Source organism: Silurus meridionalis, chromosome 4, assembly GCF_014805685.1.
Source record: "Silurus meridionalis isolate SWU-2019-XX chromosome 4, ASM1480568v1, whole genome shotgun sequence".
Taxonomy (NCBI): Eukaryota; Metazoa; Chordata; class Actinopteri; order Siluriformes; family Siluridae; genus Silurus; species Silurus meridionalis.
Window position 1 is genome coordinate 27,371,278 of NC_060887.1, and position 16,485 is coordinate 27,387,762.

General features: G+C 35.7%; 2 protein-coding genes across 5 annotated transcripts; both read right to left on the reverse strand.

Annotated features, from left to right (window-relative positions):
• Positions 1-1,281: 1,281 nt before the first annotated feature.
• zgc:113232 (uncharacterized protein LOC541546 homolog) lies at positions 1,282-10,211 on the reverse strand. The gene is made up of 25 exons (XM_046847124.1): positions 9,643-10,211; positions 8,104-8,188; positions 7,502-7,570; positions 6,936-7,126; positions 6,802-6,855; positions 6,608-6,661; positions 6,452-6,505; positions 6,317-6,370; positions 6,143-6,196; positions 5,694-5,747; positions 5,503-5,556; positions 5,351-5,404; positions 5,217-5,261; positions 4,931-4,984; positions 4,781-4,834; positions 4,560-4,613; positions 3,881-3,952; positions 3,698-3,733; positions 3,377-3,421; positions 3,223-3,255; positions 2,825-2,971; positions 2,401-2,577; positions 2,152-2,242; positions 1,975-2,052; positions 1,282-1,806 (listed from the first exon to the last, which is right to left on the reverse strand). Exons 1-25 carry the CDS (start codon positions 9,661-9,663, stop codon positions 1,601-1,603), a joined length of 1,890 nt encoding a protein of 629 aa, XP_046703080.1. The 5' UTR covers positions 9,664-10,211; the 3' UTR covers positions 1,282-1,600.
• Positions 10,212-10,857: 646 nt separating this feature from the next.
• Positions 10,858-16,398, reverse strand: snrnp48 (small nuclear ribonucleoprotein 48 (U11/U12)). Of its 4 annotated transcripts, none has more exons than XM_046847149.1 (9): positions 16,106-16,398; positions 15,687-15,800; positions 15,531-15,591; positions 15,350-15,430; positions 13,393-13,572; positions 13,121-13,242; positions 12,898-13,013; positions 11,348-11,497; positions 10,858-11,110 (listed from the first exon to the last, which is right to left on the reverse strand). In XM_046847149.1, the coding sequence occupies exons 1-9, from the start codon at positions 16,253-16,255 to the stop codon at positions 11,050-11,052; spliced, it is 1,035 nt and encodes a 344-aa protein (XP_046703105.1). In that variant the 5' UTR covers positions 16,256-16,398; the 3' UTR covers positions 10,858-11,049. The 4 variants fall into 4 exon arrangements, with proteins under 4 accessions (XP_046703105.1, XP_046703103.1, XP_046703102.1 ...); XM_046847147.1 differs by having other exon boundaries at positions 13,393-13,569; positions 15,687-15,818; XM_046847146.1 differs by having other exon boundaries at positions 15,687-15,818.
• Between the last annotated feature and the right edge of the window lie 87 nt (positions 16,399-16,485).

A 16,485-nucleotide genomic window follows, 5' to 3' on the forward strand; every position in this document is an offset into this window, starting at 1 on the left:
TAAGGCACATATGCTATGATTTTAATGATCATATATATTGTTTCCATATCACTGATGAATTAGCTTCAGATAATATTTGACCAATGCCTGAAAGCCATAGCTTATGTGATGTATTTTTCTTAGCCCATAGGAACATTCATTACTGGAAGTGTTGAGTGCCACAGCCCATGCATTAACTTGAAAGCTGGTGAAATGATCATTAGTGGTTGTGTCAATGCCAGTCTGACTGTTATATGTTATCAAGTAAGTCCACATTTGTCTCAATGGTCAGATTATTTTATTTATTTATTTATTTAAAAGACATCACTTTTTAAATTCAATTTTACAGCCACATGTGACCGAATATCGAATACATTTTGTAGGTACGTAAAATTTTTTAAATATTTCACTATATTAAGGTCTGACAGCAAATATGTCATTGATTATTCTCTTCTTATTTACTTCAGTATTATTTTTGAATTTTAGGTCTTCAGATCAAACTTTCACCAAAAAAAGATTTTCCAGGAAGAGCTCGCCATGGTAATGTATAAATACATCTAGAGTCTATATCTTGATATAATGTTAGGTTTGCGGCATTTAGCAGACATCCTTGTCCAGAGCGACAAACAAAAGTGCTTGAAATGAACACTTAACACAAATCACAACCTGTTTTTTTTTTTATTGTGGCATGTGTTTATATGTGGACAACTAACATATCTGCTCTTCACCAGGCATCTGTGCAAGTCTCCTACTGTTGCTGTTATTAGTTGTAGGACTCACCATCCATATTTTAAATGTTTTACCATAACACCATCAATTTTATGTATATATTATATGTGTATAAAAGAAAAGTGTGTATGTGTTTATAAAGTTAATGTGAATAAATAATTTTTTTTTAAACTAAAGTTTTATTATTTTTTTTAAGGTTGCATTAAAATTTACATTTTTTTCCATAATTAACATTCAGAATTATTTTTCTTTCATAATTTACAGTTGCATCTGGAATGTTTAAAGTCATAGACTAAATGTTCTGTATTTAACCTTGTATTTCACACAGCTTCAAGAAAGCATTAAGTATGTAATTAAATAAATCTTTTTATATATATTTTTTTAATTTACAGACCAATTAAATTAAAAATGGAAAAATAAATCTTACCTTACTTTTCCTTGATGAGTTCTTTAAGTCTTCTTATTTCTCACATTCACAAGGCTACTAAATAAGTCAGGACTAAATTTTGAAAAAGTCACATGTTTATCTCAGACAAAGATTTTTAGGAAAACAGTCCATGTGCGTAAGATGAATTACAATATTATTTACATGTCTTCTTTATTTGTAGTGGAACCACAGCATCTCTGTTCATGAATGCATCATCAGACTAATCCCACACTTCACAAAGCACATGGCATTTTTACCTTTGATTTTATACACTTTAATGCATTTATTCAGTTGTGAGTCTGTCTTTTCTTTAAAGTTAGGTTGTTAAAACGGAAATGGTAAAGTTCAAGAGATTTGGCTCAGCTTTTCCTTCTGCTGTCATGTCTTCCAAAATGTGCACTTGACCGCTGCTTGTTTATGTTTCTCTTGCTGAGCAGGCGGATTAATAATCATCCTTGCTTGTGCTTACATCCCAGAACTTTGAGGGCCTTTTACAAGTCCTTGCTCTTTACGCACAACAGGGGCATAAATGCTACAGTCCCGTGCCTCACACAATCCTGGCACACCTGGACTACCAGCCATACCTGGCTGACCCACTGGACCCGGGAAACCACGAGGTCCTTGAGGTCCCTCAAGTCCATTCCTAGGCACTCCTGGATGACCTGGGAGCCCTTTTTGGGAGAAAGAGTTAAGTTTCTTAAGATCAGCCTAAAGTGTTTTTGTCAGACTTTCACTATGGTGTCTTGTCCGTTGTGATGTTCTGTATATGTATGGTATATGAGGAATTGTCTATATGGACAATGAATTGATGCTTAAAGTGCAGTAGGGTACATTTTTACCTCTGGGGCCTTGGTGGCCATCTTGCCCAGGAAGTCCTTGGCCAGGGTCACCCTGCTGTCCTTTTTGACCTTTATTTCCTTTAGGATAAACATTAAGATAAAAAAATATTTTTGAGTTATAGAGTTAATATTATTTTCATATTTATCATTCTTTAATTAAAAAAATGCATATTGTACCTCTGTCACCCTGTGCTCCCTTCTGTCCTTCTACCCCAATTATACCTCGTGGCCCCCTGGCTCCTTTAGCTCCAACTTTGCCCGGTTTTCCCTGAACAAATCATACCCAAAAAAAGCAAAATACACATATACAATCTGAAATGCAACATGTCAGTAAGCCACAACTTTATAGCCCTTGAGCAAAGCTTATATGCTTTTTAAAAACAAACTGGCCTTCATAACTACCATCTTAGCTCTGCTTATACTCACAGATTTGCCTCGACTCCCAGGAAGCCCTTGTGTTCCTGGCGGTCCAATTAGGGTGCGGTTGTTGATAGGACATCCTTGTGTACACTTAGCTCGAATAGAAGAGGCATACTGGGAGATTTGGGCAGTCACTACTCCTCGACACAGCTGCAAAACTTGCTCATCTGTTAGACTAGGACCCTGCAATGTGCACAGTGTAACAGAACTCTCAGGTATTTCGAGCTTGCTAATAACACTGAGATTTACAATTCTTTTTTATTTTCTTCTGTGATCTCTGTAGAGCTGCTTTGCAAATAACTAATAAAAAAGAGCCACATTAATAAAATTATCCAGCATGTAAGATAGATAGATAGATGTTGGCAATTTCATATTGAATTGAATAAATACAAAGCTTTGTAAACAGATTATTTAACTGTTTCATACGTACTGGTTCACCAGGATTTCCTTTTGGCCCACTGCTTCCTTTCACTCCAATGTCCCCAATGGGACCATTGTCACCTCTGGGGCCGGGGATACCTGGTGGTCCCACACGACCTACAGGGCCAACAGGTCCAATATAGCCTTTCTCTCCTTGCTGCACAAATGCGTAATGTATGACACATATTATATAATTTTCCTGTTAATATGTAAGTAGGTTTTGTTGAAAGTTTTTATATAAAGTATATTCAGAGCAAGGTCATTAAAATAAAATTACTGCTCACATTGCTCTTTATTTTTTTTATTTTCCCTCATTTTAAAATGGGCTGAAGCTTAGCGGGTGTACTATTCTGTTACAAATGCCTTAACAATTTTAATAAACCAAAAATAAGTGCATAAACAACAAACCTGCCCCTTGTCACCACGGGAGCCTGAACTTCCCTGTGTTCAAATGTTGAAAAAAGGAAGTACTGGTTAAAGAAAAAACCTATGAGTGTAACGGAAAAAGAGAAGAGAAATGACGCAAATTTACACAGATTAATTTAAACGTGAACTTGTTCACCTTTTCTCCTTTAACACCCTTCTGGCCTTTTCTCCCCTCATCACCCTATAGAAGTAAAACAATACATTATAATTGATAATGTTAATTCATAACATCATTTGATAATTAATGTCATTTGAATAATGCTGTTTGCTATAAAAACTTAATTTTAAACTTAAAATGTAAAAATATTTCATTCTGGTCACACAATTACTTTTAATAAATAGTGACTATTTATTGAGTGGCCAGTACACTTTCAAATCATGACTGTACATACTGTATATGTATTCTAAAATTCATGTGGGTTGAATAAAATCTAATGATTCTCAGAGAGTTTGTTACCTTAATGCCCTCTGCTCCAGTTTCCCCTTTGGCACCCTAGAAAGTAGAGACTCTGACTGTTAGCTTATTATAATAAACCATAAAAATGGTAAAATATATTACCCCTTTGGATGAAATGTTTAAACAGGGACATTTATTTTAAGTTAATTAATTTCATTATGACATGTTGGGCAAGATCCTTACAGTTGGGCCTTTTAGGCCTTTTGGACCTGGCTTTCCAGGAATCCCTGAATCGCCACTTTCCCCTTGTGGGCCCTGAGGCATAAAAATTTTATAAACATACATATATATTAGGATTACTGTTTTTCAGTGCAAAGTCATATAGTATATAATACATCAGGTTTTACAACACCACACTTCATCCTAACATTTTTCTGTTTGTAATATATTTACATACAATATTCTGAATTATTTAAAAGCAGATAAAAAAACAAAACAATTTACCATTTTCTATATATTATGCAAACTAAGGGCAAATGTCAAGCCAAAAAAAGCAATAAAATGAAGGCGTATAAAAACAGAGAATACTAGTAGTTTCACTTTCAGTAATGGTTTTACTTCCACTGTAAATTCCCTTTCACTATAATTAGGGAAAGTACCAAGAGTACCGTGTCTGGTGCCTAAAATGAGGCATAACACCCACGTAAATGTCACACGAATAAGCATGTGACACGAAAAGTATGACTAAAATAAACTTCCTTTTTCCTATTTCCTAATAGACCAAAATGATTGCCAAATTATAGGCAACTACTGACAACACATCAAAATATAAAAGGAAAAAGAAAAATTTAAGAAATAGTACTGTTAAATGTGATAACTTCTCTCTTCAAATTCTGTTTTGAATACAGGATGAATCACCTACCCTAGCCCCCATTCTCCCGGGACGGCCCCTCTGTCCACGTTCCCCTTTAAAACCCTGAGGGAAGAAAAACAGAGAAATGAATCTGTTCTGTGAAATGTCTCATATTTAACTAAATGTATGCTATGCTCTGGTTCAGATAACTGTCTAAAACAATTCACAGTAATCAGAAGTTCACATTAAGTCAGAATTTAATTACAAACTTTTTACATTCAAATTTTTACCTTTGCACCGAATGACCCCGGTGGCCCTTCAATTCCCAGAACTCCTTGCTGACCCTGTGAAGAAAATAAATCATAGCAGCTATGCTTTGTATATTAAAAAAAAAATATATATATATATAAAATCCCCAGGTACAACAAGCTATATCTTACATCCTCTCCAGACTCTCCATCACTTCCTGGTAAGCCACTGATTCCTTCCTCACCCTGATCAGAGAAGAAAAGTAAAATAAAAAAGTACTGCAACCCAAAAATGTGACTGTGTTTACATGGCTAGTAATTAAAAAGAATTTAGATTATTGACTTCCATTTCAGAGATTGGATGTGAATAACAAAAATATACACATGCATATTAGCCTATAGTGAACATAGTCTCAGACAATAATTAAATCACCTAATTAAACCATCCTAACTCTACATTATAATAACTGAGACTTACCTTTGGCCCTGGCACTCCCCTGTCTCCAGTTATTCCAGGATAACCCTGCAAATACATACATAAGGTATGCAATTAGCAATAAACTGTATTTAGTATAATTGTGCAGAGATTACATGAAAAGACATGAATCTTACAGTGTAACCCTGTTCCCCAACATCCCCAGGAAATCCAGGTGCTCCAGTCTGACCCTGTGAGCAAAAAAAGACGTATGTTAATAGTCTGAAAATAGAATTTATACCTATTTCATTAGATACATAAAATCAAGTTTTTTCCTCTGTGTGCTTACCTTCGGTCCCGATCGTCCCTGAGGCCCCTGCTTCCCAGGTTTTCCAGCTGATCCCTAATAAACAGTACGAGAAAGCTCATAATTCTGATGAACAATTCTAATTCAATTTTTGACATTCACTATGTGGCAATACAAAGCTGGGGTTTTATACATAAAAACATCAGTATGTATTTAATGTGACACTGGTTTACCTTAATACCTTTACTTTCCACAGTTCCTGGTTGTCCAATTGGACCTACTAGGCCCTGAAACAAACAAACAAACAAACAAATAACAAAAACAACTAAGTCTGAGCTTTTATATGTATGATACAAATAACTACATGATAAATCTGAGATCCATATTTCTGTCAAGTAGTTTCTGTAGGATGCAGCACTGTCTATTTTCTAATATAAGAATTTAAACATTATGATTGTTTCACAAATAAAAATAGAGACTGTGATAGTGGTGCTGTGATGGTTTCTTTTTGAATGTGAGTAGAAACAAAAAGTTACAAGTATTGAACCAAAAAACTAAAACAAATGTAGGGCCCAGGCTTATAAGGAATGAGCAATAGTGCTAGTAGAATAAACAAAGTTTGTTTACACACATTCTCTATGAGACTTTCAAAGCATTCTTTAGCCAACAAAAGTTTACTTACACTCTCTCCTGGAGGCCCTACTCCTCCACGAGGACCTTCCATCCCAACATCTCCCTAAAAACAGAGCAACATCACAGGTACATATAAACTCAATATTTATTTGCTTTATACACTAACTATTTACTATTAAGCCTATAAAATTCATACTTTTAATCAACATTAAAAAGCCCTTACCTTTAATCCAGGGTTTCCCCTCACACCTGGGTCTCCTGGAAGTCCAGGCAAACCCTAAAGAATATGAATTAAAACATGCTTAAAGGTCATTCAAGGGTAGTCATGCAGTATAGGTGAAACTCATCTTCCACTCACCAGTGCACCAGAGAAACCAGATTCACCATCCTCTCCATCAAGCCCAGGATCACCCTATGAAATAAGAAAAGGCAGAAAGTGATCATTTAAGCAGAAGAGTGAGGGGTTTAAATGATTTAGATATGATTTTGATGTTAGGTTATAATTTGAGCTTACATCAGAGCCTGGATCACCTCCTTGTCCTCGAACTCCTTTGGTTCCTTTGTAACCCTGACAATAATAATAATAATAATAATAATAATAATAATAATAATAAATATATATATATATATGTTTTTTTTTTTTTTTTTAGAAACAGTGATATCCAGAACACACTGTTGAACTCTCTGAACACACTCTAAACATCTCACCTCCCTGCCTTGAGCCCCTGGGAATCCCTGTTTTCCTTGTGGCCCTACAGATCCCTGATTACAATTAGATATTAGAAAAATAAATCAAAAGAACAGCATAGATGACAAATTATGCTAAATGACTGAAGAGGTACCTTGGGACCAGGAAAGCCAGCAAATCCAGGCTCGCCTGGTTCACAATCACATGCAGTGGGTCCCTCCTCCCCCATTTCTGCACTCCCTCCATATGGGACCTGGGTGGTTAAAGTGGTCACCTCTTTGGCATAGTCATATGATTCGGTGCTACTGGCGTACGGGTAGGTCTCCTCTGTGATCATGGTGACCTCTGGTGAAGCAAGATTGTAGAGGTCATTTACAGACACAGTCTGTTCATCCTCATAGCTCTGTGTAAGCTTGGGATAATAATCCACTTAAAATGCATTGAAAAGTACCTGTGAGAAACTGCTAGACTCAAAAAGAAACTTGGGGGTGTGTGTGTGTGTGTGTGTGTGTGTGTGTGTGTGTGTGTGTGTGTGTGTGTATGCTGCCAAAGAATAATATGAGCAGTAATGAGTCATACATGAGTGGGAGTAAAGGGAGTTTCAAAATGCTATTTAAATCCATATTTACAATACTATTTAGAAACACTTGATAAATGGTTAAATATCCCAATTTTGCTAATGGTACTTGCACATTCAAATTTTAGATTAAGTGATCATACCAGTTTGTGGGTCTCGAGACTCTCTTTCATATCCATTTATTAGCGAACCCTCATATGTATGGTCTTCACCTAATTAATAATAATAAAAAAAATAATTATGTTAAATGAAGATGTTGAAGAATTAAGATGTTGTAGACTAAAAACACTACTGTGGCAGCCTGGAAAAACCCTATCACATTTACAGTTCTGAAATAACTACAGGATTTTCCTGACCTAAACTAAAGTGCAAAAACAAAAACAAAAACAAAACCTTGCTAAGCCGAAAGCTAAAAATTGCATGTAAGATTGCATATTGAATGCAGTGCACAGGAATTACAGAAACTTAAATGAAAATATTTGTTTATTTAACTATTCTATGAAAGGAAAATAAATTAACTAGCAAGGTTTTAAACAACTTTCAGAAGTCTGTTTTCATGTTTTTAAAGTTTGTTAAAGCAGCTTAGGTAAAATGCACTGATAACATTTTAAACTTGAGGTATGCTATATATAGAATTTTGCCTAAATTCTTTTTCCCTTTTTGACAGAATCAGACAGTAAATTGTCTCCAGGAGGTTTTTCCAGACAGTCACACACTTGTTTTTGAAAGTCTTTCTTAACCTGACCTGAATTGTTACCAGAGTAGTCTTCCTGTGCATTGGAGTGGAGCACACACAACAAGAGCACAAAGCCGAGAGACACAGATTCCACCTAATACAAATAACAAAAACAAATAAACCAGGACACAGTTAATACTTGGCTTTCCAAACTGTGGTCTATTACTCAAGAAATTCCAAAAAGCTACACAGGGAATCAGTAATACAAGCTAACAAGTACAAAGATCTATTTATTTTAAGTTTCTCAACCTGGATGTTCAGCTTAAATTAAAAAGCTTAAAGCTTTATTACTTGTACTCTGTATATTTTGTAATATTTTTATTTGGATTGGTAAAATGTAAAATTTTAACCCATTAATGGAACACAGCAGTTCTCAGCCTGCTCCTACATTCCAGACCTGTCTGTGGATTCAGTTTCTACTCATTAACTCATACACAAACAATTTTCTTCCCAGCATGTAATAGTCAGAATTTGTTTACATCAGAATAATGTCTGTGTATTTCACATTAATACTCTTAGTCAAATCAAAATCTGCATAACTCATTCTAAACATTATGCATAATGTAACCTATGTAGTAAAACCATTTGTAAAGTTTTTTTATAAAATAAACTCACCACCACACCTTTTCAGATGAAAATGTCTTTGTTATATTTATCATTCCTTTGTAGCTGCATGCATTGTCCAGAGTATTTTTTTGCCCTGTGTATCTACAGCACTCAATTCACATTTCACTTATGTCTTGTGTTTGTAGACTAGGTACTATTATGCTATGACCATTGTCCTGGCCAAAGGAATTTTTATTTCAATGTAGTGTTAATGAATTATATATAGAAATAACAATAATAAAAACACCAATTGTTTATAAAAAAAAAAAAAAGCCAAACCTTTGTCAAAGCCAAACCTTTATTAACTGCATGACATTTTAAATGGCAAAATATATTCTTGCCATTGAAATATAATGCACGTTTTGCCCTTCCCATCTGACAGAATTAAGAAGTTAACAATAAGTTAGGAATAATGGTTGAAGCTTATGGATGCCTCTCAACCCAAAAGGTTCTCTGGGACAGAAAGGTGTAGCATGGGGTATTGACCAGATCAAGCCATCTCTCTGATCTAACCATTTTTTTTTTTTAATCACATTGTATTAAAGGCTTGTTAGCATCACACCAAGTCATACAGGAACCTGAAAGAACACTTGCACTTTAAGTATTCTAAAATAAAAATAATTAACAAAGTGTGCTTGGCACTTCCAGAACGCTTTAGGACAAAAAATAGTTATTATATTCTTTACATGAAACAAAAAATAAAAATAAATTCCACATCAGACACTCTTGTCCTGTGTCTTGTCACATGAAAGTGAATGTTACCAAATTAGCATGACCTTTTTTAAAACCAGAGCAAACCAATCATTAAATGTTGATCATAAACTCTACAGAACTGGACACACCCAGTTAAAATGAATAACTAAAAACTGAAGAGTTACAAATTTAAACTATCAATAAAAGCATTTATATAATTATTAGTCATATGAAGATCTTACTGCTCACCTTCCCCTTGGAGCCTCCCATGGCCAATGGGCCTTCTTGCTCTAGATTCAATCTGGAGTGTAATTCCCACTAAAACCAGCCTCTTACTGCACACAGGCTTTACGTTTTGAGCTGTGCAAGAACAAAGAGTGTATGTCTGACTTCTTCACAGCATTCTCCAAACTTATGAAAAGCGCTGGACCTGCAGTGCGGAGAGAGCCATTGAGTGCTACTGAGCCCAGATCAGGCTCCTCCACCATCCATCCTTTCCTCAGCTGGGTGACAAATACCTGAACCTTCCCCAAACACACATAAAGCAAGATGCTGGATAACTGTTGGCCAAAAGGTGCAGAAAATAAGAACAAACATATTTAAGTCTCTCAAACATAACACACATCAAAATCACAACACAAGTAATTTAAAACAAATGTCTTTCTTTTAAATAATATAATTATTCGAAACAAATGTTTATTACATCGCTTAAAATTTAGGTATTTAACATAAACATATGGTTTGTTAACTGGCAATATTTCAGTGTGTGTACTTCAAGATTTGTTCAGTCAGTTATCAACATATCACTGCTAATTCTTTTTTTTTTAGTATCACATTACAGATAACACCCCCCCCCCCCCTTCACTGTTATAACTCTTCTGGGAAGTCCTCAATCTACTTTTTTTTTTTTTTTTTTTTTTTAAAAACATGGCTGTGGGGATTTGGTGCTCACACTAAACAAACAAAAAAAAAACCTAAAGAAAAAAAAAAAAAAAAAAAATCTCTTCTTTTCCAATCAAATTAGCAGAATGACGAACTGTTGTGTAATGCTGCTTTCACAAGTTAAATGTTAACAATGAATCTTAAAAACACATGCAATATCAAATTTTACAAACCATGCAATATTACCTGTGTGCAATATGTCTGTTAGCATAACTAATTACTAGGTCTAAATTTCTTATTTGTATTTATACATTGTGTTGTGTATATACTGTATACTATAGTAGGTCTCATATTTGCATTTATTTTTTCTTTGCTGCTGTAACAGAAATTTCCCCACGGTGGGACGAATAAAGGTATATCTTATGGTTGTAAATGTGACTAAACTGTGACTTTGGTTCCGTTTGTAGACATGGCAAACTAAATACAGGCCTTCAAACAGACACTTGAATTTCACAAATGCTGAATTAAAAAAAAAAAAAAAAACATTTTAAGGCTTTATGAAAAGAACTATACAACAGCTACTTAAGATTCACATATCCTTTTATTCAATTGTACATGCTGAAATTCCACATTGAACAAAGTAATAGAACAAAAGCTTGTAATCTAAAAATCTAACAGTACACTATAGGGCTACATCTGCCTAATGTTTTCACTTGCTTGAAATCATTACAATGGTCAGTTCTGACCTGCTAAGTCCCAACCCAACAGAACTAGTCATGACTTATGCTTTTTCTTCTTTTTCTTGTGATGTCTGTGTTCAGGAGAGTGGGAATCCCTGCACACACAAAAAGAGGAAAGCAATTTAAAATGGTGGGGATGAAGTGGGAAAAAAAATCCAAAATTGGTTAAATTAAGATTCAAATCTGCTAAGAATAAGAACTGATACATAAGCATACTGTACAATTAATTAAACAAGAAAAAAAAAATTAAAATAGGCAAAAATGACACTCGAGAGTAAGTCAATAGTAATACATATATTCCTCAAAAGATAGTGACCGTTTCAGTGCTTTACCTCGTTCTTCTCCTTTTGTTGCCCCGCTCTTGACTGTGCTCACGGCTGTGTTTTTGGGGATGTTTGTGGTGAGAGTTGGTCTCTTCCCTAGAACTCATGTGAGATTCGCGTGACTCAACAGAGGCAGAGCGGACTTCATCTGGCGGCCTCCTGGGTCCCACAAGCATAGCGAATACAAAAAAACAAAAACAAAAAAAAACTATCAATCTAAACCAGAAACACAGCACATGTAAATGGAGACATATTGTATGTGCCTATAAAGGACTGGCAAATATGCTATATGGCCAATGCTTGGTTTGTGACCCCCTGGCAATGCGGTTCTCCCTCAAACTGGTGGCACAATGATAAAAGCACACAACTGTACAGAATGTCTATTATGTAACAATTACTATTTTCCATTCAATGAAACTAAGAGGAATAAACATGTTTCAGTATGATGATACTTGTGTGCAAAGAAAGGACAATAAAAACCTGAAACTGGTTGAACTGGGAACTTTTTTTTTTAATGTGGACCTCAACCCCATCGAACACCTTTGGGAGGAACTAGAACTGTAACTCACTGCATCTCCGGTCTCCTCACCTTAACTCACTCATTTTCTTGTTGCTGAACAGCACAAATCCTTAGTCACATTGCAAAGTTTATTAAAAGACTCTTTAAAAGAGAAAAATTCTTTGTTTTTATTTTTTTTATAATAGGAAATTGAGAAATAAATCTGCAATAATAAATTAATATATATAATAATAAACTAACTATCTTCAACCAAGCATGCCTAAGGATTACAACACCATCTGACATGTAGAGGAAAGCAATCAGTCAGTAACACTACTTTCTCATGTGCTTATTCATCTAGAACTGCAATTTTCCCTATCCACTGTACTTCTCAAGTACTTTCAAAAAAGTATGAGTTTCATATAATATTGCAAAACATTCCCAAAATAAATAGATAGGTAGTTCCTCTTATGTTTTAAAAGCTATACTGTTACTCCCTCACCAGATTCCCCTTTTCAATTGTTTAGAAATTGTTAAGAGGGAAAAGGAGGAGGGGGAAAAAAAAAAAAAAAAATTTTCATGTTACTAAGAAATAAGATAGAAAATGAGACTATGGTTTAGGCACATTTTAGAACAGTCACCCTTGACTTTTGACAAGCAAGACTTCTTCAGAGACCTGCTGTGAATATGGGCAGCAATCAGATGCATCACATTTCAACGTTGTACACCATTATTTTCTATATGCTGCAACAATACAAAACAATGAGCTCACTTGATGTTCACTATATTATTTTAAAGCTTCGTTGGAAAACCCCTGTAAATCAGTGCTACGACCATTTGGAATTTTCTGAAGTCGTCATGTGATGTGTCAATCTTCTATGCGTCTTCAAATGATATGATTTCACACACACAAAGTGAAGATTCAGAATGCAGATAAAATGTGAAGCTTCTTTGCATTAAAAGGTGCATCTCTCTGACCTCCAGCATTCATATGCATATTAAAATAAATCAATAAAATTAAAAGTGTAATGAGACCCCTTTAGTTAAAAATGGTGTATACCTGTGGGAGTGTTGTGAAATTTTGGTCTCCTCCTCTTCTTCTTCTTCTTCTTCTTTCTCCTCCTGCCACAGCTTGGCCAGCTCCCCCGAGTGGACATCAATCACTTCACGAATGATCTTGATGATACAGTACCACACACATTACAAAACATCCCAAACAAAAATATTGGTGTTTCTCTGTCATTTATGCCCTCAAGAGGACAAAAACAATTGTCAACACTGACCTCTGTGTAAGATTTCTTAGTAATGTGAACATTTTTTGCTCTGTATGATTGGCGCCGTCTCCTGTAGTCTCTCATCTCAGCCAAGACCTCGAGGTGAGACTTTGGACCACTTCTCTCCTCATCTTTGGTTAAAAAATATTTTTTTTATTTACAACATGAGGCTCCAGCAAACTATTAAAACAGATTTAAGGTAATATCCTTTCAAAGCAGTATTTAGTAAAACACTACCATCAATCTGCATGGATATCAATGACAAGGAACTGTATACTCACCTTTGTTAAGTTTGGACACAAGATCCACATAAAGATCCTCATTGTTGGATGCATTCACTCTCTGCTGTTTGGCCTCCAGTATCACGTGATCATACAGAGCCAATCGGTCAGCCATTGTGAGGTCGCATATAGCTCGCTTGTGGTTCTGTGGCACATCTGCAGGCTCAGTGGAGTAATCTTCTAAACACAAAACCAGGGTATGTGTTACACACTGGATTCAGGGTAGGGTTCATGAAATTAGATTTTCTAAAACAAAACTACCAATTAAGAAGTAATAATAATACATTTTCTAAACACAAGCAGACACTCCCAACATGTACTTATGAAGTACTTATGTAGCAAGACATTCATAAGCATGTTAAAACATAACATCGAGGTGGATTCTCTTGCTACTGTGCCATTGGCTCAATGACAAGTTTTTATATACTGACACCTGGTGGCTGAACTCAGGTCGTCAACACATACATACATGTACAGTGGTACATCGACATACGAGTGCCCTAACATACGAGATACGAGCAGTCACTCTGTCGATTTTTTGCTTTGATACACGAGCAAAAACTTGAGATAAGAGCTTGAGACGCTACTGCTAGATGGCGAATCGAAGCCAGAAAGCGAAGATTGTGACGAAAATTAGGATAATCACAGAAGAAAAAGTAAAAGTATTTTAAAAGTTTAGGGATATGTAGTGTGCAGGAGTGACAGTAAAAAAAACGAGTTTTCCCCCCGCCCATCGCCTACAACCCCCCAACCCCTCCCTCTCTCTCTCACACACACACACACACACACACACACACACACACACACACACACACACACACACACACACACACACACACACACACACACACACACACACACACACACACACACACACACACACACGCAAAATTTTGTGCTGTGCTTGTCAAGCTGCAGAGAGTGTAGGATGGTGTGCAGTGTGCATGTATTCTTTCTCACCATGCAGCCCTACACCTTCAGTAAATTGACTACCACCAGGGAAATTTTATGTTTATTACTAACCTTGGATTTAACTAAAACTGTTCAGCTTGCTCACGTTTAAAAAAAAAAATAATAATAAATAAATAAATAAATGTTATGGTTAATTCATCATACTGAAGTAAAATGGATTCATTCTGATACTACCGTTTTCCTACCAGAATCATCCTCTTTGACAGATCATCATCATAAGGCTATATTTTTAAAAACCATTTCTGTAATTCTTTTTACATCTACTAACCTGATAAGTGGACAACCAAACTTTCTCATTAGTCTTTAAAATAAAAAAATAAAAAGATCGTTTTAACATGTGCTTTCTCTGTGGTCAAGTGTTTGAGAGAAAATGCACTTGTTAAAACATTGTGAGAATTATTTATATTACAGGCAACGCAAGCAAACTGCATTGTCTTGTACAATTACTTTATTTTACTATTCCCCCCGCCCCCCCATTTGCTTAATGTAATTCTGGAGATAATTCTCAAAATGGCCAAAAATCAGTTGAGATTGGGAGGCGGGATAACCTCTCATCTATTCATAGGCATGTATTCCTAGTTTCTTTCCTTACACAGCTATATCATTTATTACGCAAAAAAAAAAAAAAAAAAGACCATATAAAGGATATTTCAAAAAGGATACATCAAGCATGAGCAGAAAAATGCCTTGAGCAGACAGCCTCTAATACTCACCCCTGTTACTAGGAAAGAAAAAATAAAATACAGAAAATAAATAAATAATGACAATGCAAAATGTTTTGCAGTGGCCAAGTGCTTGTTCATAAGACAATGTTAATAGATTAGTATATAAACATACTATGAATCATGAATCCACAAAGATGAATATAAAGATTAAATACTAGAACTGACAGTGGATGCACAGTTGATGAACATTAACTGTGTACCTAGAGATTAAGGGAAAAAAACTGCTTTCTTTTTATTTTTAACCTTTTTTAAAGACTTACTTTGGCAGTAGATTCCAGTTGACTGAACAGGAAGAGCGTTTGCCCGGGCCTGCACAATTACCTGATGTTGTGCATGTTTATCTGTATTGAAAAAACAATACAAAGTGTTAAATCTCCAACAGAAATTGACAGGTATACATATGCAATAAATATTTAAGTACAAATATTCAAGTGGGCTCACCCAGTTTAATGGTGGGAATGTTGGCCTTCTCATAGCAAAATGATGGATCATACATCTCAGCCTGAAAACACCCAAGATGAACCAAAACATTTTAGTAGTGCATACACCACATTACCAAGGATTTAGATAGACTCATTCTCATGAATCTCTTCAAACCTGTTCTTCTTTGGAGTATCCTAATTGGTTGAGCAGACAAGATGTTTTGTGGCTCTCAATGCTCTTATGCGGAACTGTGTGATTGGGGTCATAGGGGCACACGTCCATTTTATCCTGCTGCACAACACAAGACTTTTCAGATTGTTAGCTGATTTTAAAACGGCTCCGAAATCATTAGAGGCGTTTCAGCTAGCTAACTCTTACACATTTACATGCACCATGATGAAAATGAACCACCATGAACTAACATAAGACAGCTGAACGACTCATTTGTGCGAATCACCATCTGCTAGCAAGCCACTTGCGAGCACGCGCGCGCACACACATATACATACATAATATATATAGGGTAAATTACAGCCCGTTGTATATTCTACAGTTAAATCAAACACTTATATTATTGTTGTCATTACTGTTACCTGTGATGAATAATTGTCCCAGCTCCATCCCAGCACCTCGAGTAACTCGGTCAGTTGTGTGCGACAGTTTTGGGTAAACTCAGTCAGTTGATGCAGAGCCTCTAACCGGTCTTGCAGCACCTCGGATGAATCAACTACACTCATTTTCATATAAAGAAAACAGAAATCTCTTCTATAATATTAGTTTAAGGTACGCTTTACAATTCCATCCTGCATCGCAAATACGCATCTCATCACCAACTAGCCGTACTTTTATCCCCTTCGCTTTTAACGAATGCGGCATGACCCGGAAACAGAGCGCTTCCTTATTCCGGTTAGTTCAACAGATCTAGGATCAGTTTTGATGAAGGGTCAGCGAATGCTGTGCGCAGGATTGGGCA